At 42.1% G+C, this 25,566-nt stretch overlaps 1 protein-coding gene across 8 annotated transcripts in view; it reads left to right on the plus strand.

Moving 5' to 3' along the window:
• The first annotated feature begins 3,325 nt into the window (after window positions 1-3,325).
• SPAG9 (sperm associated antigen 9) overlaps window positions 3,326-25,566 on the plus strand; it is a 64,321-nt gene continuing 42,080 nt past the window's right edge. For 4 of the 8 annotated variants that reach the window (XM_080560366.1, XM_080560369.1, XM_080560371.1 and 1 more), the window contains exons 1-4: window positions 3,326-3,810; window positions 10,592-10,712; window positions 21,697-21,767; window positions 23,136-23,168. In XM_080560366.1, coding sequence (XP_080416492.1) covers window positions 3,505-3,810; window positions 10,592-10,712; window positions 21,697-21,767; window positions 23,136-23,168 — 531 coding nt within the window. In that variant the 5' untranslated portion in view covers window positions 3,326-3,504. The remainder of the gene's footprint in view (window positions 3,811-10,591; window positions 10,713-21,696; window positions 21,768-23,135; window positions 23,169-25,566) is intronic. The other 4 variants (XM_080560368.1, XM_080560370.1, XM_080560372.1 and 1 more) reach the window with 1 other exon arrangement.

Consider the following 25,566-nt stretch of genomic DNA (forward strand, 5'->3'; position numbering starts at 1 on the left):
GGAAGATCTCAGATAAAAGCCTGTATCTGTACCACTCCGAACAAACACCTGGTGAGTTCTCGTCTGGACTTGTATTCTGTGCTATGCACCTCTTGCTGCTCATAACCAGACTGGGAAGTCTGACGCGCTTTGTTGCTCTTGGCTATGCAACTCCTCATTTAGCTATGTATTGCTACCATTTGATTATTGTAACCATGATCCTTCATCTTCTTCTGGCTTGATTTCTGTTGTGCTTTAAGACATAAAGGACTACAGAACTAACTAATTTCTTCCTCTGGGTAAAGCCCAAGTTAAGTTCTTCTCATCCCCAACTGATTCAATGGCTAATGGTAAATTACAAATCAATTTACTTTCAAATAAATTGATATTTATAGGAATGCAGAATATAACTTTTATTATCCAGAAAACTACTTTGTTTTTCAGGTAGTTCTTTCCCCATGTGTATGCATTGTATTTTACTCTAGTTGTCACCACAGACAGCCACTGTTCTCAAGCAACACAGACAACACTATTATGTCTCTTGTGCTGTTTCTTATGCATGATTAGTTTACTAAATTGACAGACCATTAAGGTTTCTTAATCTTTCTGCAAGCAACTAGGATATAATTCCTTATCTTGTATTTTTAATCCAACCTTGAGTTTCTGATCTCACACTGACTGTGAGGTGCACATGATAAAACATGATCAGAATAGTAAGACTGCCCACAGGATACATCTTTATACCAGTTGAAACTTGTCCCAGGTAGTTTTTCTAATGTTCATATTCTTAAATACTTCATTTATCCATGCTAGAAAACTTCCAGGTTACTAGAAATGAAACATGAGCACAAATGGAGCACAACGGAGCACAAACAGAGCAAACGGAGCACAAGCTCTCTTCCCCCTGTACTCAGTCTGACTGCAACCCTAGAAGCAACAGCCTGCCCATTCACTGATGGACTTGCTCCAGCTATTTGAAAGAAAACCGCATCTATCAATTTTGCTAATAGAAAGAGGATAAAAATAGTATATCCTTAGAGACCCCTTCCCTTAAAGGCCGTCAGCGGACACCTTGACCCATTTTTGCTGACTGCCAAAACGAATGTCTTTTGAGCTAATGTATTTGTGCAATTTGCCAAGCATGATGACAATAACTATAAAACCATATAGACAAAAGAGCATTTGCAACAATTCAAGATGATCAGTATTGTTATCCTTATAATCATCTGCAGTTGTTTACAGATGTCCTCACGTCATTCAGTATTACACATGAATAATGCAGTAAGGTCTAGATGCAATTAGATATGGCCTACCAACCTTGTCCTGAGAGCAGAATGGAATTACTTTGGATATCTGCACTCTTCCTACAAGATTTATTCAGGCTCACTTAAAGAAAAATAACAAACACAAGCCAGCAACCCCCACCCCAAAGGCTTTCAGCGTCTTCCTCAATACAAACAACTGAGGCAAATGTAAAACTGTGGTACAAAGGGAGAGAGAAATTCTGAAAGACATTGTCCCTCAACACCCCGGCATCAAGTAAAGACAGTAATCCATGGCAGACAGCTGGTAAACATGGGGAAGTTGCAGTTTTTCTCTCATTGGACAACTGCTAAAGAGAAATACAAAATAATATTTTCATAGGGGTCATTTCCAATAATTTAAATGAAAACTTCACTTGAGATGGTTTGAGTAGGACAGTATACTTTTTTTTTTAAGCTAAAATGACTTAATTTTTTGGTCATAATTCAAAGGCAAACAACTTTTCTTTCCTTTTGCCATGTTTACAAACAAATGTGTAGTTTAGCTGTACTGGCTGCACTATATTAAATATTACCTTAGTTTAAATATGAACTATTAGTTATATCTGAACAGAACTCACATGTAAACCCAACACAGGGGACTGAAATCTTTATCTTTGTCCTTCCTGTGCAGAGCCATTAGCTTAGTATGTAAACACAATGCAGTATATGAATTTAAGCATATTTACTGCCTTAGAATCAGCCCAAATGAGGGAGAATACAGTGCAAACCTCTGCTGCACTCCAGTGGAAATTATTGCAGTCACTGCAGTTGAAGTTTCATCACTTCTCAAGGTTTTGCATTTTTTGATTTCTTTGTTACCGTACTGCTGCTAGGCCACCTGGTTCCTTAGCTCCACTGCACATGAACTACATTCATGTAATGAAAAATGGTGATTTCCCCAAACGTGGATTGTACGATAAAAATGAAGAACGTGAAGCTTCTCAAATTTTTTTTTTTTTGAATCTCTGTAGATGTTCTCAAATTTACAGTGTCTGAAATAGCTGACTTCATTCCCCTGACAAAACACACGATCGCCATTCCAAACCCCAGGAAAACCAACCTCTCCTGCCAAGCACAACATGCTTTCTGAACCACGTTCCCAGTAACAGAGCAGGTTTTCTGACACAAACCGATCAGGCCTCATTGAAAACAAGAGGTCTTGTTCTCGGAAATGAAGAAACACAGAGAACTCAGCATTGCTGCAGAGCTGTTAAGTCCTAAAAAAATAGTTTTAGCTCTGCCATTCATCCCTAACCCATTCACTTGATCTATTTATGCCTCTGTACATGTAATAAATAAATAATAATGCTTTCATGGGAATTGTTGGAGGGCATTTCTGCAAATCTATTAAAAGAGAAGGATTCTTCGTGCAGTCACCCGCCTGCCCACAGGGGCCACCAGCACCCCGAGCCGCATGATTAGGGTTTGGATTTGAGTTTGAGAGAGAGGAAGCACAGAGTGCTGTTGTGTGTGGAGCTGTGTAAATCCTGCCAAAGGAAGCTGAGGTCTCCCAAAAGGCTTCCGTCGTGAGGAGTGCTTCCTGGGAGACTTAGGTGGGCTTAGTGTGGGGTTAGGGTCATGATTAGGGTAATGGTAACGGGTAAGGTTAGGGTTTGGGTTAGGGTTAGAGTTCCAGTTTGGGTTTGAAGAGAAAGAAAGCACAGAGTCCTGTTGTGCGTGGGGCTGTGTAAAGGCTCCAGAAAGGAGTTCAGGTCTCCCAAAAGGCTTCCGTTGTGAGGACTGCTTCCTGGGAGACTTCTGTGGGCTCAGGATGATAATTAGAGTAATGGTTAGGGTCCGGATTTAGAGAAATTACAGAGTCCTGTTGAGAGTGGAGCTGTGTAAAACGCTGCCAAAGGCAGTCCACATCTCCCCAAACCCTCCCGTTGTGCGCACTATTTCCTGACACACCCGCCGCCCCCCTCCGCAACCATTTCCCTCAGGCGCGGCGCGGCCCCCTCACCCCCCCCCCCCCATCCCCCCCGCCTCCTTCCCGCCCATTCCCCACCCACGTGACCCCCCACCCGCGTGACGCGCGGCCCCGCCCCGGCGCGGCGGCTGAGGTCAGTGCCGCGCGCCGCCGCCGTTGCTCTCCGCCCCCCCCGCCCCGCTCCCCCCCCTCCTCCTCCTCTCCCGGCCGCCGCCGAGGCCCCGCCGCGGAGCCGCCCCCCCCCCCCCTCCCTACACCTTCCCCTCCGGTCCCGGCGCTCCCCTCAGAGCCATGGAGCTGGCGGACGGCGTGGTGTACCAGGAGGACCCCGGCGGCCCCGGCCCCGCCATGATGTCGGAGCGGGTGTCGGGGCTGGCCGGCTCCATCTACCGCGAGTTCGAGCGGCTGATCGGGCGCTACGACGAGGAGGTGGTGGCCGAGCTGATGCCGCTGGTGGTGGCCGTGCTGGAGAACCTGGACTCGGTGTGCGCGCACAGCCAGGAGACCAGCGTGGAGCTGGAGCTGCTGCGGGACGACAACGAGCAGCTCCTCACGCAGTACGAGCGGGAGAAGGCGCTGCGCAAGCAGGCCGAGGAGGTGAGGGGCGGCCGGGACGGGCTGCCCGGGGCTGCGGGGGGAGGGGGGAACCGGCGGGGATGGGGAATCGGCGGGACCGGGGCTGAGGAGGAACCGGGGGGATCCCTGCCCGCGATGGGCTGGGACTGCTCTGCCATGGGCTCCTGCCATGAGCCCCCGGCCTTACTCAGCAGTCTAGAGGAGAATCCTAGAGTCGTTAAGGTTGGAAAAAGCCTTCAAGATCATCCGGTCCAACCATTCCCTACCACCGCTATCACCCACCAAACCATGTCCCTAAGCGCCACGTCCAACCCTTCCTTGAACACCCCCAGGGACGGTGACTCCACCACCTCCCTGGGCAACCCATCCCAATGCCTGACCACCCCTCCTGAAAACAAATATCTCTTAATTTTTAAACTGAACCTCCCCTTACCACCTTGAGGCCATTCCCTCTTGTCCTATCACTAGCTACCTGTGAGAAGAGGCTGACCCCCAGCTCCCCACACCTTCCTTTCAGGTAGTTGTAGAGAGCAATAGGGTCTGAGCCTCCTCTTCTCCAGACTAAACACTCCCAGTTCCCTCAGCCGCTCCTCACAGGACTTGTGTTCCAGGCCCTTCTCTGGACCCACTGCAGGGCCTTGATGTCCTTCTTGTAGTGAGGGGCCCCAAACTGAACCCAGTGCTTAAGGAGGAGCCTGGTGGCCTGGGAGGCCTCAGCCCCGTACGGCTCGCACAGGCCTGGGACCGAGATCCCAGCCTCTTCCCCGCTGTGCTTAATGCCTGGTGGGAGCTGGCCAGCACTGGGCTGTCCGGGCTCAAGGTTTGACGAAAAGGATACGCTGCAAAACGTATGGAAATAGGCACTGTCTGCACTGGAGCTGTGCAGAGTCTGTATATAAAAGCTGCAGCTGGCAACAGGTGGTGTGGGTTGCTCAATGGCAAGCTCAGAGTTTGGATGTGACTACAAAAAACGAAGTGAAAATGCCTAAGAATTTCCTCCTCGTAAACTTGTTAACTGGATTTTTTTTGTCTGCTAGGTTATAAGGAAATACAATAGAAGGCAGCTACGCAGGATAGCTGCTTTCAGCCCATTGTCCTGCCAAACTCTTGTAGGAAATTGGATTGACAGCATTGTCTGTAATAGAGCAAGTCATCTTATAAGTCTATTTCCAGACCTCACGTCCCATGCTTGTCTCTGTGGTCGTGCTTACCTTTTTCCAGATTAGAAAAATAACAACACTGAAGGTAAAGGCAATCATGATGAGGAAAACTTAATTTGGAAAACATTGTTTGTTCTGTGCAGATGTTGGCATTCATTATGCCTATAAGTGAGCGAGAAATGTTGTCTTTCAAGTTGCTCCAGGGCTTCAGTAGTTTGCTGCAAACTAAGGTGCTATCAACAGCGTCCCCAGACTCTCGTACCCATGAACCATTTGTTGTCCTTGTCAGACGTTTAGTTGTTTTACAGTGCTTTCTAGACTTCAGTCTAAAGAGACTGTTGCCATAAATCACTAATTCTGACACAAGCTGCGTGTAAAAGGCTTTTATTTAAATATATTTATTTATTAAGAGTGTCAGTGGAAGGGACAGATACAGATGTTTTTCTGAACTAGTTGATGAGAAAGTCAGTCAAGCTTGAAACCCAGGAAGCGCTTACCAGATTGAAAAAAGCAGGCCTTGGGCAGCTGAACAGAAACCATAACAATATGATGAAATAGAATATGGTATAAACTGTGTTATCGCGGCTCTTCAGGAGCTGCACATACGTTATATTTGTACCTCACTGTGATCACTGTTTCTTTGTGTCATGATAAATTAAGGGGACCAGAGTTATGCTGTCTTAAAAACTACTACTTGTGCTGCGAGACAGCTCACTTAGGCTTTCTAAAGCACAATTAGATCAAAGACGGTATGTTCCATGGTGAGCACCAGGGTCATCTTTTTGGTATGTGCTGGGGTCAGTTCTGCCGTACATTTGTGAAATTGTCCCATAAAGCATTTTATGTCCATGAGGTGTGTGTTTTATTCAGACTTGATTGATCGTTGTGACTTATTTTTGAATGTTGAGGTAACCTGAGGGGTGCTGTATCGCTGAAAAAAAAGGAGGGAACGCGAATGTAGCACTGTTTTTCTTGGACAACAAGTTATTGGCTTTGTGTTTTTATTTTCTTTCATTTTGGAGGTTGTTTGTTTGCTCTGATAGCAAAATGGAGACCTGTGAGCTACAAAGTTCAATGTTCCATACTGTCTGTTCTGACTACCCTGGAGAAGTAATGTCCCTTCTTTTTACTTTCTGTTTGCCACTGCAGGAGTATTTATTTGCAGTAATATCTCCAGGAAGATAAATGGCTTACTGTTTGAATAGCAATCTCTTTACACCACTGTCCTAATTTGCCTCCTTTAATTCTTGAACTTGTGCTAGGAAATGTTCTGGAAGCTGTTGTCTGTTGGCTTCTGTTATGGTGGCTTTAAAATAAAGGAAGATTTCAGAAGTACCAGACCTGCTTCTCAGTCCTTCAGATAGTAGTAATGATCTTGTTAATTGCTATCAAGTCATTTGCCTGACTTTTAACATGGTGTGCTTTGTGTAGGGCTGGAGAAATAGAGGAACTCGCTAGTCTGCTGTTCTGCTTACAGTAGTGCATAGCTTATCTTCCCACCTCGTAAATGAGAGGCAGCGTGCCCTGCGACAGAAGCGGGAGAGGAGGAAGGGTTTGGAGTTCTGCTATCTTACCCATTACTTCTGCAGGAAGCAAAAATCGCTATACTACTTTGTACTCGGGTGTGCATGGCTAGCAGGAGTTTCAGGTGGGCTTGGAAACAGACGAAATCTGTCACTGTCTAGCGGCGTCAAGCAACTTAACTTCCCTTTCAGTTTTTCTGCTGTTGGTGGGATTGAGCTGTTTTCCAAGTCTGATATTGAATATGTAGCTGCTACTTCTACAGCCACAAAAAAGGATTCACCACCATGAAGATTAGTTTAAGTAATAGCATGAACTTGATAGCTAACTTTTCTTATAGGTCCCAGAGCTTACTAAAATAGCATCAACTTTATACTCAGTTGTTTTCAGCTCCACATTATCTACACCAAGTCTAGCTGAGCTGGTTTTCGACTGTCCCTATCTATAGGATACTCAAGGAAGAGTATGCTTTTGGCTGAAAAGCTAGCATCGTTGCAATAAAAGTTACTCAAGTCTGCGTCATAGGGTAATAAAGGCTGCCAAGTAGGTGGTACCCTCAAATCAGATGTGCTTAGTACTGCACCTGGATCACGTGACAGGAAAACAAGTTAATATATAAGGAAACAGAAGATGAAGACACACATAGGAATAAATGTTTAATTTTTCTGGTACTATATTACCAGGTCACTAAATGGACATGTGCTTGAGGGATTGTTCAAAATGTATATGCTGTGCTGGTTTATTTTGTGATCTGAGTTCATGTTTATTGCAATGATTATTGCTGTAAATTTGACATAATCAATTTTAAATCTAGGTGAAGACTTTTGAAACTTATTTTCAAAACGCTCTTACACTTTTTATTGGAAGTCTTTAAGAACAGGTTGGACAAATGCCAGTCTGAAGTGACGTAGTTGATACCGCCTAGAGAAAATGGGAAGGATTAAATGGGAGTTACCAAACATAGCTTATGAAGGTATCTCAGGCTTGAATTTCAGCGGTAGGCACATGCAGAAGGAAGTGTGCATCATATCCTGTGCTTACACATTGTTATATATCAAAGTTAGGATGCAGACACCGGCATTGATCATTGCAGATTAAGAGCCTGGAAACAGCATAACCTTCTAAGGACAGTTTGAGCCTTTAGATTAGAGTCTTCTGTAATCAGACTCATTCTTTTACAGATGCATTGGTGTCCTTCAGCTTGTTCTTTTTTCTTTTTTTTTTAAAAAAGAAAAAGCCCCCAAACTCACTTCTCCTTAGATTTACAAGATACAGCTTTGTGGCCTATGGAGGAAGTTGCTTGTGACGAGGAACGCTAGCTTTTCTGTCTGCCTGAGTATTTTGTGTAATTAGCAGCTCAGGTTGAAATGAGAAATCCATATATCGAGTGGCCAGTATGTTCCTATGTGTGCTGCTGCATTCACTTTAAGCAGTGCAGAAAGCGTGCAGGATTTAAGTGTGCTGTCAGTGTGCTTGGCTGCAGTGACTGCTTATCTGACTGGTCTTTCCATCCTAGTCATGCAGGCTTAGTCAAGGCAGGGTGACCAGCTCCTGGGGCTCTGCCTGGGCCTGCCCCATCGCAGGAAGGGGAGATGAAACAGCGCAGACACGCTCTGCCTCAAGGACTTGGTCTGTGGCTTGATCAGGTACAGTTCTCAGCAGAGGGGAAAAAAAGATCCGTCTTGAATCAAAAAGTTTTTTGAAGAGATGTAACTTAAATCCTTACTCTAACAAAGTGAAGGTAAATGAGTGAAAAACTAACAAATCATTTAACTTTAATGCAAAACCACTTCTGTTGCGTGCAATTGAAGAACATGAGAGGAAATATGAAATAATGAAGGACTCTGTCCACAGTTTTGTGAGTAACAGTGGCATTGATGGTTTTGAACGGCTGCTTAGTCAAAAGTATAATTGTCACTGGCCTTTTGCAAATTATTAAACGCATCTGACTTTAGTTGGTTCTCTGATGATTTCCCAAACAAAGATGTTACAGTTCTGTTTCATAATTCTTCTTTCATGTTTTCCCATGTTTTGTGTACCAGACCATGGTGGTATTTTGCCCTGGTGCCAAATTTGTGTCTAACTTTGAAGCCCTTCTTAAAAAGGAAGTCTGCTAAGAATGAATAAGCCAGACTTGACTTGAATTTTCACTATAAAAGGGGCAAAACTGTTATATCATCTGCTGCAAAGGAGAGTTTGAGCAAGTTATAAGTTTGAAATTTTTGGTCACACACTGTCAAATTAATATTCCTAAACTTTTTTTGAGGGCACGATGTGCAAAGACTTTCACATCTGTCTTTTGGAAGTAGGGGAAGAACTCATTTTTAAATTGCAGAACCCAAAGCAGTCCTACCTGGGTTAGTGTCAGCTGCTCCTCGATTGTTTCATGACTTTTGCTGCAGGCACAGTCATATGAACACCATTCGGAGTCCTGTGATAGCCATGTAGAGCTTGTCTGAAAGGAGCTCTTGTTCCACTACATAGATTTTGATGCATTTGTACATTTGAAGTCATTTTTAATAAAAATCTCTTCTGATGACCCTCCTAAGCTGAAGCCCTTCCATAGGGTAAGAAGCTATGATCCGTATGTTTGTTAAAATTTACCAGCTTATTAAAAGTTGGTGTGTGAACATCTGAATTATTTTTTCCACTAAATTCTCCTAGAAACACACAGGACATGGTTATATTCAAATGACCTGTAGCATTACTATTTGAAAAGCTGATCTGTAATGGGCTCACGTGCCTTTTATTCTGCTTGTGCACTTTGCTTTTCCTTCTGAGAGTTGTTAAAGGTTACCAGTTAAACTGATCCCCACATAGTCACATAGGTGGTAACCTTGTGACTGCTCCAAGGGAATCCTTCCCATTAGACACCTCCTTCTGCTCAGTCCCATCAAGTGGACGATTTTCCCACTTCATTGGGAGGACTGAAGGAAAGGAGGGAAGTGGGCAGTCTGTCCTCTTTCGATTAATCCTGCTGACAAGATGAAATTAATAATCTGCTTTTAACTTGGTGCCTCCTCCCTAGCATCTGGGCTCCTTCTCTCTGCTTCCCTGTGGTATCCAGCTGCAGCTTTTCTTGCTGAACCCCGTTGCTGCCTGGGCTGTTTTTCTCTGCGAAGGCCTCTGGTACACTTTTCTTCGTGTCATTAGCTGTCTTCGTAGCTTCTCTTCATGGCCTTGGCCTTTTTGCAGCGCTGAATGGAGCTCTGTGTGACCTAATCCATCTTTGGCTGTTCGAGGTAGTCTTTGTGCTGCCAGGACATGCTCAATTTCTTCAGGTTTTGGTTAAGATAAATAGGGGAAAAAAGCTTTTAAAAGTTCCATAGTGATGAACTGGTAACTTGTACATTACAGAATATAAATGCTGATATTTGTTAGTGAACTCCAGAATGTCGAGTAACACGCTTCGGTAAACCACGGTAGCAGGAGGTGGTGTGACCAGCACTATTGCAGTGTCTGTAAGTGGTTGGCTAAGCAGTTGACAGACTGGAGGAGATGGTTATTAAGCATTTGATAAAGACTGAACATTTTATAACCTGTTGGACACTAGAAGCAATTGGGTGGGGATGGAAAAAGCGTGTTATTTTTGGCTGGCACCTGGGAGGTGTGTACTGCAGTGGCTGTGTTTTCATGGCTTCCTGGTGAAGGTGTGCTTCATAGATGTTCAGTCAAATCGAAGGATACTGAGACCTTCTGTATTCCCATGCGGGGTTGGCAGGCAGTGTGTGAAGCTGGGATAGGATGAAATAATTTGTGTTCGTGTTAGTCCTGAGCGGGATTCTCTGAAGAAGTTGGTACTTAGTTGATGGTGATTATGGAAAGTGGGCTAGATGGATGGGATACTTGACCAGCGGACACAAGACTGGAATGTCATTGGTGTCCTTCATGTTTGAATGTGGGCTGTAGTTGTGTTATTTTGGGAACCCAGTTGTGCCGTCTTTGCTGTGAAGAGCTCTGTATTGTCTCCTACATGCTGCTTGAAGTGAAAGTCATTCTACTTAAAAACAAATCTAGTAATGACTGTGCATCTGTTGCTTCTATTTGATGAAAGAACTTTGCTTATGCCTTTTAAATTATTTTTGAACTTAAATCTAATTTTACTATATTTTCCTGTCTAGAAATTCATTGAGTTTGAAGATTCTCAAGAACAAGAGAAAAAGGACTTGCAGACCAGAGTGGAAGCATTAGAATCACAAACTCGACAGCTTGAACTAAAAGCAAAAAACTATGCTGATCAAAGTAAGTAAAAAACATATTGGAATACCTCTGCTTCTGATTCTAATTAGCGTTTGTAAAACTTTGCAGAATTATTTTTAAGAAATTTAGTTTTTCAGAAAATGAGGAAGTGTACTTCTACTTTGAGATGTTCTGTGTAATTCACCAAAATTTTTGTAAATTTTGGAAAAACACAGCAATGTTTAGTTTGTTTGAAATACGGAAAGTTATAAAATGAATATAATGTAGCTTTTTGCTGGACTGCTTCTTCTTATCCAGGTGGATTCAGTGGTTGATCAAAACTTCATCGTGAGTTTTTCTACTTCTAGTTGAGGAAAGGGTAAAGAAAAAAAAATAACGAAAAAAAAATAAAACTCCTCAAAACCACAAAAAATACTCTCTCATTTCATCTCCCCCACCCCCAGTCTGAAAGTGAAAATGAAAGCTATGTTGCTAATCATGGATTCTTTTTTTTTTTTTGCTTTGAGTCTAAGTGTTCAGTGAAGGTTCTGATTTTTTTTGTTTTCATTTAACATTTTTGGGCACAGTATAGAAATGTTGATTAACGTGAATTAGTGTTTTTGTCAAACTGATGACAGGTGCTTCTGAGCTGATTTCTGTTCACCTAAGACTAGTATGCCTGGCTGTTAATATACAGCATTTATTGCTGACCCATGCACAAATGCAGTGACAGTGTTATCAAGCCTGATCAGGCTGGGATAAGATCAGCTTCTAAAAGTGAGCTGCCAATTGTCAAATAGCTCTTTTTCCACTGCTCTTTCCTCCTTTGTTTCTTGTCAGCCACCTTCCATGCCTGTAATGCAAGAAGTTAGAGCTTTCTTTTTTCATCCTAAGTTATAATAAGCTTCTGTGAAGTTTGGTTTTCAGTGCTATGAGTAAGGGTAGATACCTAACTTTTGAGAAACAACAGAGCTGTACGGAACACTGGGTTTGGCTTATGATGTGGGTTGGTAGCTTGTCTAGGACAACATGAAAGTGGTACAAATATTTGAAATGCTGCTGATGCAGAGTAAGATCAAAGGAGACGTAAACACAGTTGTGAACACCTAATGAATATTATGCAACTGAACTGATTTTTCAGTGATCTAAATTTCTAGGGTATGAAAGCCATGCAGGTATACAGATTCTTGAAGAAGTCTAACTTTGCTGTATTATCTCTTCTATTCCATAGACAAGGCAATTTGTATGTCCTGTGTCACCAAAAATGGAAGTATGTCACTTGAATTCGCTGGATGCAGATACGAACCATCTAGTGATATTTCTTTTTCTCTACGTCTGGTACTGTCTGCGCACTTAAATCGGTCTGTGGTGTTGCCAGCTGTTACCACACCAACATTCCAAACAGTGGTGCTGTTATCACCGGTAATGGGACGTGCCAATGCCTGGCACAGGGCGAGTAAGGAAGTGAAACCTGGCTTGGCTCTTCTGGGTCAGAGTACAGAGGCTGAGATAGCAACATCAGTTTATCGGAAAATACTTCATGTATTACTTTGTACTTACTATCAGTGGAATGTGATAGATATTAGATTACTTACTGTCAGCGGAATGTGATAGATACTAGATTAACCTTTTTTTACATCCCATTTTCTTAGGAATCCACTTTCCAGTCTCAGAATCAAAGCACTCTTGTGCGTGGCAAACATCTTCGTGAGACGCCATGCAGTTTTGCCACAGGCACAAACCTAGGGTTTATGTTTAAGCACTTCTGTGCATGTTACATCACAGAGATTCACCAAGTGGCTGCGCTGGTGTTTGGCTGCTGTTGAACTGCCTAAAAGTATGTGGGAGGTCTGTGTTTTGTTTTCATCTGAGAACAGTGGTGTGAGTTGGGTCAAAGATGGAAATGCCAGTCTTGTGAACTAAATGCAGACCCGGGGGTTTAGGCCTTGTATATTTTAATTCTTGGTGTCAAAATACAATACAGATACAGGAGTTCAGATGTTGGATGACTTACTTGGTGCCTCCTGGTAAAGAATGACAGCAAGAATGAGTCATGGGTTTGTTTTGACTCAAAATAAGTATTTTTTTTTTTTGTCAGTAACATAAGTCAATAAGATTTTGACTCAAAATCTAGGCTTTTACTTAAGTTACAGATAACACTGAAGTTCAGGTCGGTAAAATCTCACAATAGGGCTTATTGACATTTTAATAATTGACTGTTTTTTTAGAATAAAACCCAAGTAAGACATGGGACTACATCTTTGAAGGTAATTTCATCTGCTAGAAGGTATCCAAACCTCGAGCAGGATAAATAATACTCCCTTCTGCTAAAGAGTTCACATGTTGCTCCTCACAGCAATTGAAATGCTTTACAAATGAACTGCTTTGAAAACACTTAGTCTTAGTGATCTTCACACTAAAAAAAAAATAATCTTTCTTTCAACTTAAGTATCACGTGGGATTACATTCATAGCCACATATTCAACCAGCTGGGCTGGAATAAGTCTGCCATTTGAAGTTACAGAAGTGGAAAAGGAAGCTTAGTTTCTGTCAACTAGTTTCTATGCTATTGTGGTTCACTTCCCACCCACCACGTTACCAATTTAAACATTTGCTGCCAGCTGCAGCCTGGACCAGTGACCTACCATGACAAAACGGATTTGTCGGAGGAACGGGGAAGGGGCAGAGGGGGACAGCTTGGCCTGGTGGCACTGCTGAGAGGGCTCTGAGCTGCTGTAGATGATGAAAGCCTGAGTGGCAGGGGCAGATGCACATCTAGTTATCACTTGCGCAATATAAAGCACTTGATCCTTGTTTTTGGGGGGTTGTGGTGGTTGTCGAAGTAAAGTCCGCTGCTGGAAAATTGGAGTGGCAAGTTGCATCCTGGGATGTTTTGGTAAACTTTACATCTGCTTAAAGTAGAGCAAAGGTGTAAGGATTTGTGACTTCTATTTGAGTGCAGGAATGTGCTGCTGTGGCGCGGCCCTTTGGCCTGTCATCCATCTACTCGTCTCATTTTGCACTGCTGCTTTTCTCCATGATTTTGCATTGTCTGCTCCTCTCCAGCCTTGCGTTGGTGGCCTCAGCTGTCATTGTTACCTGTGCAGGCAGCACAGGGAAGTCTGGCCCTGTGGCGTGTGGAACTTAAAGTAAATTACATCTCCAGGATTTATCTTCATGATACTCATCTTGGGACGATGTCAGTACAGGCAGTTTCAGAAGCTCTTGCTCTCAGTATTAAGAAAAAATTTACTCTGAGAACAGATGTCTCTTTGGCTTTATTGCTCAAGTAGACTTCTGGATTTTTTTCTCGACAGCAGAGGGCACCTGTGAACATTGCAGGGGTGGGCTAGGCATGGACGTGCTGGTGTTTCTTCTTCAAATTAGAAGCTTTAACACTTCAATTCTTCTCTTTCCCTTCCCATCCCTCACACTTCAGACAAGTATCTGAGGCTGACACTAGTCTTTGATAACCCTGAACATCTTTATCAAGAGCTTTAGATAACTGCCTAACAGTTTCACATTATTTTAAGTCTTGATTGTAGCAATGCCACTAGCTCTGCCTGTAACTAGCTTGCAGTGTTAAGAGGTTTCAAATTTCAGTCTTGAATTTGGAAAATCAGGCTCACAGTGCTGTTTAAAAACTTGTAGCACAAATGCATGCCTTGCTTGTCCAGCCAAGCTCCACAATGGCACCTGCCGTGTTGCTGTGGGTATTGCTCGGTCTGGTTACTAAACGGGGGTGTGAGCCTTGCAGTGCTCACTCGGTGCCCCAGCGAATTCTGTGGGAGCTAGAGAAGTTTACTCTTTTCCCTCCTTGCATCACTCTTTGGGAATGTCAGGTGGCTTGGTTTGTTTGTTCTGTAAAAGACAACTAGTATATCTTGTGGGTTATTGTGTAAGTGAACAGCTTTGGGATGTGCTTTCTGGAGGAATTGCTTTCAGGGTAACTTATTCACAAGGATAGTTGGGTTTGGTTGCAAGAGAAATTGGGGAAAAAAGGCATCTGGATGGGTCAAGTGCTTTCTGGTAGTGATGGTAGGCTCTGGGAGTTGAGAGATTTGGTTTCTTTTCTGGATCTGCCTAGTGCTTAAATATAACCAAGGTATCATGCCTCATTTGACAGGACAACTGAAGCACAGATATGTTTCCATACCTCATAAGTTTATCAAACATAAACTTCCTAAGTATGCTTGTTAGATTTTATTTGAAAAGAACTACATATATAGTTAAACCTCTGTCTTCAGAGCTGTGAACGTTGTGCCACAACTGTTGGGTTGTCTGTTTCCCACATCAGGTGACATAATGCAGCAATTGATACTGCTTGCTGTAGGTTTTATTTGGGATATGAGGCAAATGTTTTGGCAGCTGATGTAAACATGCAGATTTGTTTTCCTCCTATGCTAAACAGAGCTATTGCTTTTACTGATTTCAAGGGAACACAGGACTGGTTACTGTTGTGAATCTTCTGCAGATGTTTGGTGTTCATTTTCATCTGAGCTTGCCAGATACCAGCATTATTATAGTGTATACTGAGATGGACATCTTGATGTATAATCTGAAGGCACCCAGTGCTAGAGATCTGCCGACACCTCACTGCAGAAGCACTTGAATGTAGACGTGTGTAGTTAACAATGGAACTTTAATATGAACTTTCACCTGTGAAACTTAACATTGGTTTGAGACGTCACTCGTGACTTGAGTATCTGCACACGTGATAATATCAGTAACTGGTATGAAATACAGCTGTTGGTAATGCTATTTCTAGGTACGGCTCAACCGGAGTGGTTTTTCTAAGGAATTCAAGAAAGCTTTTTGGTAGGTCGTCGAAGCTGAGAAGCTAAGGTTTGTTCCAGGGAGGTCTCTATTCCCATGTATTTCTCAAGGACTGAAAGCAGGCTCTTTTCCAACAGAAAAGGAACAGAACAAATCAAGTTCTGTATTTCACGATTAATGAATTTGGACCTTAGTTTGCTGGGTTCTCCTTAGTGTTGCTCATCTATGTTGGCTTGTTGACAAGGCACGGATACTCCTCCTCCTTCTACACTGTGCCGTGGGTATCGTTTACTAAACTTGAAGAACCCTTCTGTGAGGAGGAGTGTGAGCATCAAAGTGTGCCAGAAACAAGCGTTTGTTTTTGACTAAAGCCTTTCTCAGTCACTTGAAGAGGTGACGAGTCTGGTGGTGTTTCAGGAGCTCCTTGGGCATGCGGGTCCCTCCGGCTGCTCTTGCACTGAGGGGACTTTTATTTCCCAGCTCTGCCGCTCCAGCCAGAGCATCTGTGACAAGGCACTGCTGTTACGTAGGAAACAAACCAGCTCCTGCCATGGGGAATTCAGACCTGAAGGTGTCTGGTACCTTTCTGCTTGAATGCGAGTGTGGAATTACCATCTATACCCCCAGCAGTGCATTTCGCCTCTGTTCTTTATGCTGTGAAAAAGGTGAAGACCAACAACAGTGCTATTACAACTTCAGTTATGGTTCCTTTTAACCTTCTTAAAATAATTTTCCAATGCTTAATTTTTATGGGCATCTGTGGGCTGCTTTATGTTGAGAAGCTATAGCAATACCTGGTGTTCTTGTGTTGTGGTTATCAGTAGTCCACTAGATGGAGCAGAGGGTACAGTTAGCTCGGGAGATTGCACTAAGTCATGCTGCAAGACTGGAGGCTAAACCAAAATGGAGTAGAAAATAAGAGCAGTGATTGGTCTGCTTTGAACTAATCTGTTAATATACCTGAGCAAAAGTGGTGAGAGTAGGTTGAAATCTGCTGACGTGTAATTAACTGCTTGTGTAAATCTATTTTATAAATTGAGTGGCATGCCAGTGGTTTGGGTGCTGAATTTTGTTATAATGTTGTAAATGTTGCAGTAATGGAGAAAATAAGCTTTAAAAGCTTTGATTTTTTTTTTAAATCTTACGTTCCCGAATTGTCTGGGTTATCTGGCTTTAAACACAAGTCCAGTCTGCTGTCTTCTGCATTCATGTTGACTTTGTTGGATTTTTTTTGAAAAAGTGACTTGCTTCAGTAGCCATATGTATAAGCAAATATATTACTTTTCAAAACAAATATTCTAAACTTTCCTCAGTGAAACACTATTTTGGCCAGAGAATAAAGGAGAAGTTAGTAATAGATCCAATTTTTGACTTGATTTTTATAGAAGTTGGCTTGTACATATCCTTGTTCATTTGAACTTCAGTCTCTGTGAGGGAGCCTGGCAGTGCAGCTGTCTGCATTAATATAATGAAATGGTGGTAGCAGAAAGCTTAAGGAGCTTTTTTTTGAAGTTACGTCAAGCTTTTGATGATAAATTTCTGTGATTTGGAGGTTTGGCTGAGACAGTGGGTATTTTAACAGTCCAGAGGTGGCAGCAACAAGACCTTGCAGCTTTGTGTGTTGATATTTGCAATCAGTAGAGCATTATCTTGACAACTAAGTTACCTGATTTAGTGCCCTGTTTTGTGAACTGAGAAGTAGATCTGCAGTTCACAATGGTAAGAGCTACTTGAAGATGCTGGTTGACAGGGAATTGAATTTGCCACTTGTTTTAAAAAATTGTCTTCTGTGCTGATTATTTCCTGGTCTTATCACTTTTGGGTTAAATAATTGCTTGGCAGCTTCAGTGCTGGTGTTTCAGGCAATGGCTGATGTCTGTCCTTTAGCAACTTACTAGATCATAAGGTCCTACTGGCTCATAGAATTGGTTGTACTTGATCTGTAAGTTAACTTTGGTATGGGACTTGCTTTTAAGAACAAATCTGGATGAGAACTGTTCAAGGAGAGCTTTCAGATGACTTCAGTGCCAGGAAGGGCTCGTCAGTGAGCTGGATCTGTGTCCCGGCTGGTGTAGCAGGAACTTGCCATTCCTCTTGAAGGTGCCACACAGGTTGGATTTGGTGTTCTAGCAGGTCTGTTTCTCTTTCTCCCCCTCAGGCTTATCAGCAGTTTGAGGCAGAGGACAACATACAGATGGAGGGTGTTCCAAACTTGGTAAAAGCCATCAGACTTGGGAGGTAAGCTCTGATTTTTGAACAGGCAGGGTGGGCAGCTGTGCTGCCTAATTCTTCGTAATGCTGTCAAGTGGTAGAAACTCCAGGGGCGTGTCTAGTTTAATGTGTAACCTCCTTTTTTTAGATTCAATTGGTTTGATTTGAGAGGACTTTAGTTAAGACTGGTGGTTCAGGTCATTGAATGTGTTAGGATATTGATAGTGCTGGAGAAGGTTGCAGGCAGACCTTGAGCATGAATTTGTGGTGGTGTGCCAGTGGGATGCTTTCACAGTGGCCTTAGAATAGTAGAGTACTTGCATTTTGTGCTCTTACTTTTAAAACTGAGTCTTTTTTGTTGTAGAATGTCAACAAAGCCCACAGTGACTTAATATTAAGACCTTTCCATTTTTGAAATGTAGACTTGCAGCTGTGAGCAGTGGCACTTTCAGTGTGTATTACATTTTGCCCCTGTAGTATCTTACAGTAAACTTGCATTATATCTCACATGACGTAACAAGGATATAATGGCTTTATAAAGCCATTATGACAGAGGCAGTGGGTACTTTGCTTTCAGGTTGTGCTCTTGCATGGCAAAACACATGGGAAACCTCATTCGTGTTGCAGTGATAGATTGTGCTAAACAGCTAGAGGGTTTTTAACTTTGTTCCCTGAAACATTCAGACAATGTGCATCGTCAGAGTGATTTCATCACTTTGACTACCCATTAAGAATTCAACATCTTAGGAAACATCAGAGGTGTTTTTAATATTGTTACATTAAACAAAAATGTGACTCCTTTGCTTGGATCCCTGGCTGGCTGGCTCTTTGCAGACCCAGCGGTGTTAGGCAGTGCCGGCACTGTTCCTGCTTGGGGTGGATGTTATCAGAGCGGTTCCAGACTTCCACTCTTTTGTGTGGTGGAGTAAAACGGAGCTGACAACAATTCAGTTTAAATGTGCTTCTGTGTGCCACTGGAAGGCATTTCTTCTGCCTCCTATTTCATTGCTGTGAACTTCCTCTCACTGCTGACAGGAAGGTGTATTTAATAGTGACTTAATTAGTTCCTCTAGGGTTTGGGGGCCAGAACCTGATGGTCTTCCTCTAAAATTTTCTGGCTGTTCTTCACCAGGTGCAGGTATCCTCTGTGTTTAAGAGTGTGGTGATCTCTGATCCCAAGGGAATATCTGATCTCTTCCATGGTGTTTAAGTGGAAAAGGGAAGCGTGCTCTGTTGGCTGGTGTTTGGTTTGGATCATCTCTTTGGGGAAGCATGTTCTGTGTCAAATAGGTTTCCAGTGTTTATTGTCTTGTTGGTATTGGAAAAGCTTGTTTTGAGGACTGTTAATATGGTATCTGAGGTACATAAACTTAGCGTACATCTGCGTGTGGCTGAAACTGCCAGCTGTAGAAGTGTGACGTGAGCATTAAGAAACTGGAGACGACTTCCAGAAGAAAATTAGGAATGAGAAATGCAACTTTCTAGGGCGCTCATATTTTTTTAGACCTCCGTTCATAATTAAACCTGATCTTGAATAACCATTTTTATGAAGATCTCCTCTTTGACTATTCAGTAACTGTATTTATGTACTACTGTTTTCTATGACTTGATTTCAGGAACTAATTAAAATTGGATGAAAGGAGAAAATAGTGTGCTTCATTATGGAACCGCAACCCTTGTGAAAGTGTTTGCTGTGTAGCTAATTATGGGAAGTGCTTTTGTGGGCTTCACGAAGGAAGGTTATAGACAGCTGTGAAGAAAGAAGCATGTCTGTAGCACCTAGAGCACCACTTTAATTAACTTCCACTAAATATGTTGCATAAAGTAATTCTCCCAGAATCTTCCAGCTCAAGTTTATCTCCAGGAGTTGGTGTTGGCTGAGGTGCCCAGACACCGGTGTATCGAGCGGTTTGGGGGTGCCCCACCGTTGTCTCCATGAAACCCTGGTGTGGTTGCCTTGAATCACAGCCTCGGTTGCCGTCAGGAAGCAGCAGGGATCCGCGGGGAGCTCGTGTTAGTCGGTGCGGGGCTGTGCAGGGCCCCTGGGCCTCTGCCGGGGCACTTGGAAACCGTTTCTAGGGAAGGGAGCAGGTTTCACAAAACATGAAGCTAATTAGCAATGCAGTTTGCATTTTCATCGTTTCCAGGCCGTTTGCCTGTCCTAAAGCAGGTCTTGCACAGCTGAAAGGCTTCCAGGTCTGTGGGGGGGCAGAGAGACAGCGGGGACTCGAGTGCGGAGCACGGAGATGGGCATTGCCAAGCGGGGCTGCAGGCGCTGCTGGGGCCGTGGGGAGGTAGAGCTGCTGCAGCCCGGCCTGCAGCTTCCCCCAGGTACGGCTGGGATGCCTCTGATGGGCGTCTGGTGCAAGATGCAGTTTTTTTCTGACTAGAATGCCTGTCATTTTAAGATACTGGGTAAAATTTTTGTGTCAGTCTTTGTAATTACACATTTTGACACTTGTTTCTATAGGTGCTTAGCATAGGCAGCCCTTTAACTGTATGAGGAGGTTTAAAATGTCTGTCTAAAAATAATAAACTAAATTCTTCCATTCACTAGATATCATTTTTGTGTCCTGCATTGCATTTCAAAACTGTGCATTGGCGTGTGTATTGTGCTGGAAAATATATGGTGGGATGGAAACACTTTTACATCGCTTCCTGTTATTTGACCCGAAGAGCTTTTGTTCAGTCTGAAAATGGTGCAGAATTGGAAGCATTCAATCTTGCATTAGTGTAAATAAAGTCTGATTTGATACTTTTGGTGAGGTATTTATAGGTAGAGTGCAAAAGGTTGTGTCAGGGAACTTAATGTTCTTATAAGAGCAAGATTAGATTAGGAGCTAAGAGTGTTTATACAGATCTGGGTGAACAGACAATTGTGTATTTTGGTTCCAGCATTTAACTCTGGCAAAGGTTTTTTGATTGGAACCTACTTGCAATAAAGCACTGTGCCAAAATATAGATGTATGGAGCCAAAAAGAGATGAGAAATGACTTTCAGAATACCCAGTCAGCAATGGCAAAATGTGCAAATACCAAAGAAAATGCTAGCATTCATCTTCAGATAATGTGTTTGGCAATGAGTCTCTGGAGGTGAGTAACTACAAATTCTAAGTTTCCCAGGGGTATTTAAACAAATGGAGTATGGGAAGCTACTTCATGGCAAGTGGAGTAAGGGAACTGCAGTTACAGCATTTGAGACTCATCCTTATATCATCCGTATAAATACCACGTGACAAAATACCCAAAGAAAAAGATGTCATTCCCATTTAAGACTGGCAACAAAAAGCGTTTTCTGTTTTAATGGGGAAAAAAGTTGTTCTTCCAGTTTTTTCCTGAAGGGGGAAAAAAATCAGTTTGTTCCAGCCTGTCTCCTCTTAATATTAATGTAGTTTCTGAAATGTTACTTTAATCTGCTAGACATATCTTTAATATCTTGGAATGCCTACACAAGTATTCAAATATTTTCTTTCACTGAATTTATTATATTACTGTATTATTATTACCTCAGTGGAACATGAGTGAATGCTAGCATAAAAGCCTTAATTTCTGTATCACAGCACATGACTTGAAGCTATTTCAAAATACCTTGTTTATATTTCTACCAGTTAAACACCTCTGGAGATGTGTGGTCATATTTTAGGAAAGCAAGGTAGAACTTTTACTGGAGCTTGCAACTCTCATCCTAGATTGAGTGTAGCTATATGCTGTGATTTCTGCCTCTTGGGTTTTGCATGTTCATGTGTGGAAAAGATCTGGATTGATACAAGCTGTTCTTGAACATAAAAATCCCGTCATTGAACTAGCATCAGCTAGGGAAAAGAGTGCTTTGCCTTTCTTATGGGGACTGCAGTTTGTAACATTGTGCTCCTGTTGGTGTGTTCAGGAAGCTCAAGTGATGAGAGTGTAAGGAGGAACTGATGTACTTTCTGTTCTGCTCTTTGCTATTCATTGCTAACAATATTCTTGTCTCTGATCTGGTTGCCTAATCCTGGACAAATCAGAAGTTTTTTAGGTTTATGAATATAATTTTAATTCATCTTTCAATTTTTTTCTTCTAGTTAGCAGACTGGAAGAGAGGGAAGCAGAACTCAAGAAAGAATACAATGCTCTTCATTCAAGACATACAGAGGTGGGTCATTATAACGAGGTACTATAAAAATGTATATCTAAGGAAGACGTCCTATCCCTAGCAATTGAAAATTACTGGGTGTTTAAATCTATTCACTGATACTTGGATATTTGTTTTCTTAGTGTTGGCTGTAGCCAGCTGTCACCTGAGATTTGGTTTTCATCTCATTCATATCCAGGCGTATGTTTTTTTTCCATGTTAATTTGATTATACCTTTGCCAATTCTATAGCTTGCTCACGCTTTCAGAACAATAAAAAAAATTGCTTTTTCGTATTTTAAAGATAATTTTTGAAAGCACACTAGCAGACTTCAAAGAAACAGAAACAAAATCACAATCTGAGTTCTCTTTCCAGCATTTTTCTGTGTTGGTCTTGTGGTGTTGAAGAAGCAAATACCTTCAAAAGTTGTCCTTCTACTGAGTGTTGTGATCAGAAGACCTTGCCATACTTATTGATAGCTGTTAAAAAACAAACAAACAAAAAACCAGTTCTTGCTGATGAACACAGGACAAGTTTGACTTTGTCTATGAAGTTAAATAAAAACAAATAGCCACATTGCTAAAGAACTTTCTGTAGCATAAAGGGACTTGCAGTGCTTTGATTTTTAGCTGAAGGCTGATTTTCTCATGCAGGGATGCTTACTGCCTAGTTAGTATATTTATTTTAGTAAGGAAATCACTATGTTCTCTGAATAATTTTGATCAGTCTGAAGTACTAGGTAGCACAGTTCTTGTTCTTCCCCTTACTCTGATTGCTTTGCCTTTCTTATTTGAAAGATCAGATAGCTGGTTTGGGAACATTAGTAACAGAGGGGAATGTGATATTGAGTATTTGTAGTTTAAAGGATGCGGGGGAAGGAGAAGCAAGCATCAGTGTTGGGTTTGGTTACCTGTAATACTTAGCATGCCCATCTTAAAATTGCTTTGTTACTGACAACAGCTGAAAGTCATTTGGAACTGCAGCCAGCCAGCATATAGCATTCAAGTATTGCATGACAAGACCTCTACTTTTCATAGTTTTATAATTGTGGATTTGCTGTAATCTTAATGTATTTAAGATCATGTTTGTTACTAAACAGTTACTTTAGAATGCTGCATCTGTTGAAAACTGGAAACTTAAGTAAAACAAGAAGTGACAAACTTAATTGTATAAGGCTTGCTTCCTTTTGAATTGAAAGTGCTTCAGAGTACTGTGTGCGTTCGCAGGCTTGGTTTAGTTTAGTTAGACCCTACGAGTTACTACCACAATAGAAATGGCACAATTTTTTTTATCAAATCTTCTTTTGCAGAGTTTGAGTTAACTAAATGTATTGGGCACCAGTAAATCAGTGAGATGCTAATGAAACATTCTGAATATCTTTTTACGTAGGTTTTGCTCCAAAATGGACAACAACCTCTGCTGGTTTGATTCCAATTTATTAAATGCTTTTCCATCTTACATTCACTTTCTTTGGTGTAGGGAGAGGTTTCCTTGGGCTTTATTATCACTGAGGTGACTATGTCCTTCCTTCATAAAGAAATCAGTTATAATGTAGTATGGTTTATCCATACCTCTGTGCTCCTAAAAACAGGTCTCATGTTTTCTGTGCTTCCTTTCAGCATGCTTGCCTCCTTTGTTCTTCATTTGTTCCCTTGTTTTAGCATTTTTTTCATGTTTCACCTCTTTCTTTGTTTAGCCAACTTCTTATAATTCAAAATACTAAGGAAATCAGGATGGTGCAGAAAAAACAAGTTTTACATAGTTTCTAAAAACAAACACACTTGCCGTGGGATATTTCTGCTTTTGTGTATGTAGACTTTGATCTCTGTCTTTAGGTGACGTATATATGTTACAAAGGCATACAAAGCTCTCAGGCCATCAGCTGACATCTACTGAAATACAACAGTATATTAAAGATAAAGCATGGAGAGTTGTCGGGGTAATGACTTGTGGGCTGAGAAAGCTCAGCTCTGGAGTGAGGACTAAGGACAAAGAATAGCTTCCATCAGTGTGATTGTTTTTAAAAGGTTAGGGGGTATTCTTAACAGCTTGTGACAGTCCTTAGGAAGTTAATTAGATATTCCTTATCTTTGCTCTTAACTATGTTTTTGATTATGATTAGAAAGACCATTGCCAATTTTGTAGTCTGTGAACTTCTGAGACAGTCTGAGGTATGTCAAGAAGATCATTATTTGAGTGCACGTTTCTGGTGTGTGTTTGAGACTTAAGGACTGGCAGAGACTGATAATAGTCCTCTTCTTCCCTCTTCCCCATTGTGATTTTCTGTTTCCCCTTCTCCTAACAAATCTTCATGTTTTAGGTCTGTACAGGTCCTAATGCAAGGTATTTTGGCAAATACTCAACCTACTTTAAGCAGTGTTATCAAGTGAACAGGTTTAAATACTTCAATCACAATACGTATTTCTAAAGCCTTTTTTATGTTGATGGTTTTTCTAGGAAGGAATACTTTTTTCCTTCTGAATCAGCTTCATCATTGTCTTTGCAAGTGATCTGGTTTTGGTACTTACTGAAATGACAATTGTTTTTCTTTCAGTTGACCAAATAACGAATGGAGCATTAGATTTTTTTTTTTTAGCTAACATGTTGGCAGTGATTGCTCTGACAGATGTCACACAAAAGATGCGGATTGCCTGTATTGCCTGTATTTTATGCCATCTTAATTTCTACCAGTTTTTCTCTATTCTCCCTGCCTTCGCTATTGCTTCCCTTCATCCCCCTCTGTCCAGCTTCTTCAATCACAGCTTAATATTTCAGACTTGGATGGCTTCCTCTTCTAACTCTGGACTTCCCTGAGGCTCCATGGCCATGCTGTCAAGTGCTAGGAGTGCTCTGTAGAGCACAGCCTGCCAGGGACGGTGCTCTGCGTTGCAGCCCAGGGCACCAGCCTGCCCTGGCAGTGGGGCATCTGTGCAGCTGCAGAGGCAGCAGGACTGCCCTGACTTGTTAAAGCTCGCAGAAGAGGCTTTAGCCCTCTTCATCCTTCCGTCAAATTAGCCTATGTCTGTCTTTCCAGTTCTACATACACTGGGAGATGAGCTAACGGGTGTGAGTGCCATATATTCCATAAGCTTCCTTCCCTGCTAAGCCTGTGCTCGAGCTAACTGGCTTGATTTTAAATTGATTAGGGCGTGATAACCTCAGCATTTAGTTGGCACATTTGAAGGTGGAGCATAGCTAGGCATTTGTTGCAGGTACTTGAGATGTTGGCTTGTGCAGTCAGAACAGAATGCATGAATGCAGCCTGAGCATGTTCTCACATCCTTGTGGTGATTCCCTGTTTAGCTAACGTGCGCTGCTCCCTTGTCTTTGCACTGCTTACAGCTGGTTTTGGTCTTGCACTAATATTGCTATGCTTTAACACTCGGAACGGATGAGCAATAAAGCAGCAAGCAGAAGTTCCTGGAGTCTAACTTCTGGAGACAGGTATCGTTTCTATCTTCCTAGAGCTGTAAAAGACCAGATGCAGGAAATGGTCACGCAGCCACGATGACAGTGTGCTAAAAAGCTAAAGGGTTGGACGTGGTCTAATCCAAAAATCTCTTAATCTTTAATGTATAGAGTAAGGAAAGAATTCTGGTATGCACTTAGAGCTTCTCAAATACAATTCTATTAAATATAAAATTGACTCCTTATATTGCCTGTATAAGAGCAGACCTGTTAACTGCACGTACCTGCTGGAGTTTGCTTACCTGCGCTGCAAAGAGGTGATGCGCTGCTTCTCGTGACTCAGAGCAAACCCCTAAAGTAGCATGTAAAGGGGCATATTTTCTTTGCCCTATCAACTACGTAGCAACAATTA

Source organism: Anser brachyrhynchus (genome assembly GCF_964034855.1).
Source record: "Anser brachyrhynchus genome assembly, chromosome: 18".
NCBI classification, from domain to species: domain Eukaryota; kingdom Metazoa; phylum Chordata; class Aves; order Anseriformes; family Anatidae; genus Anser; species Anser brachyrhynchus.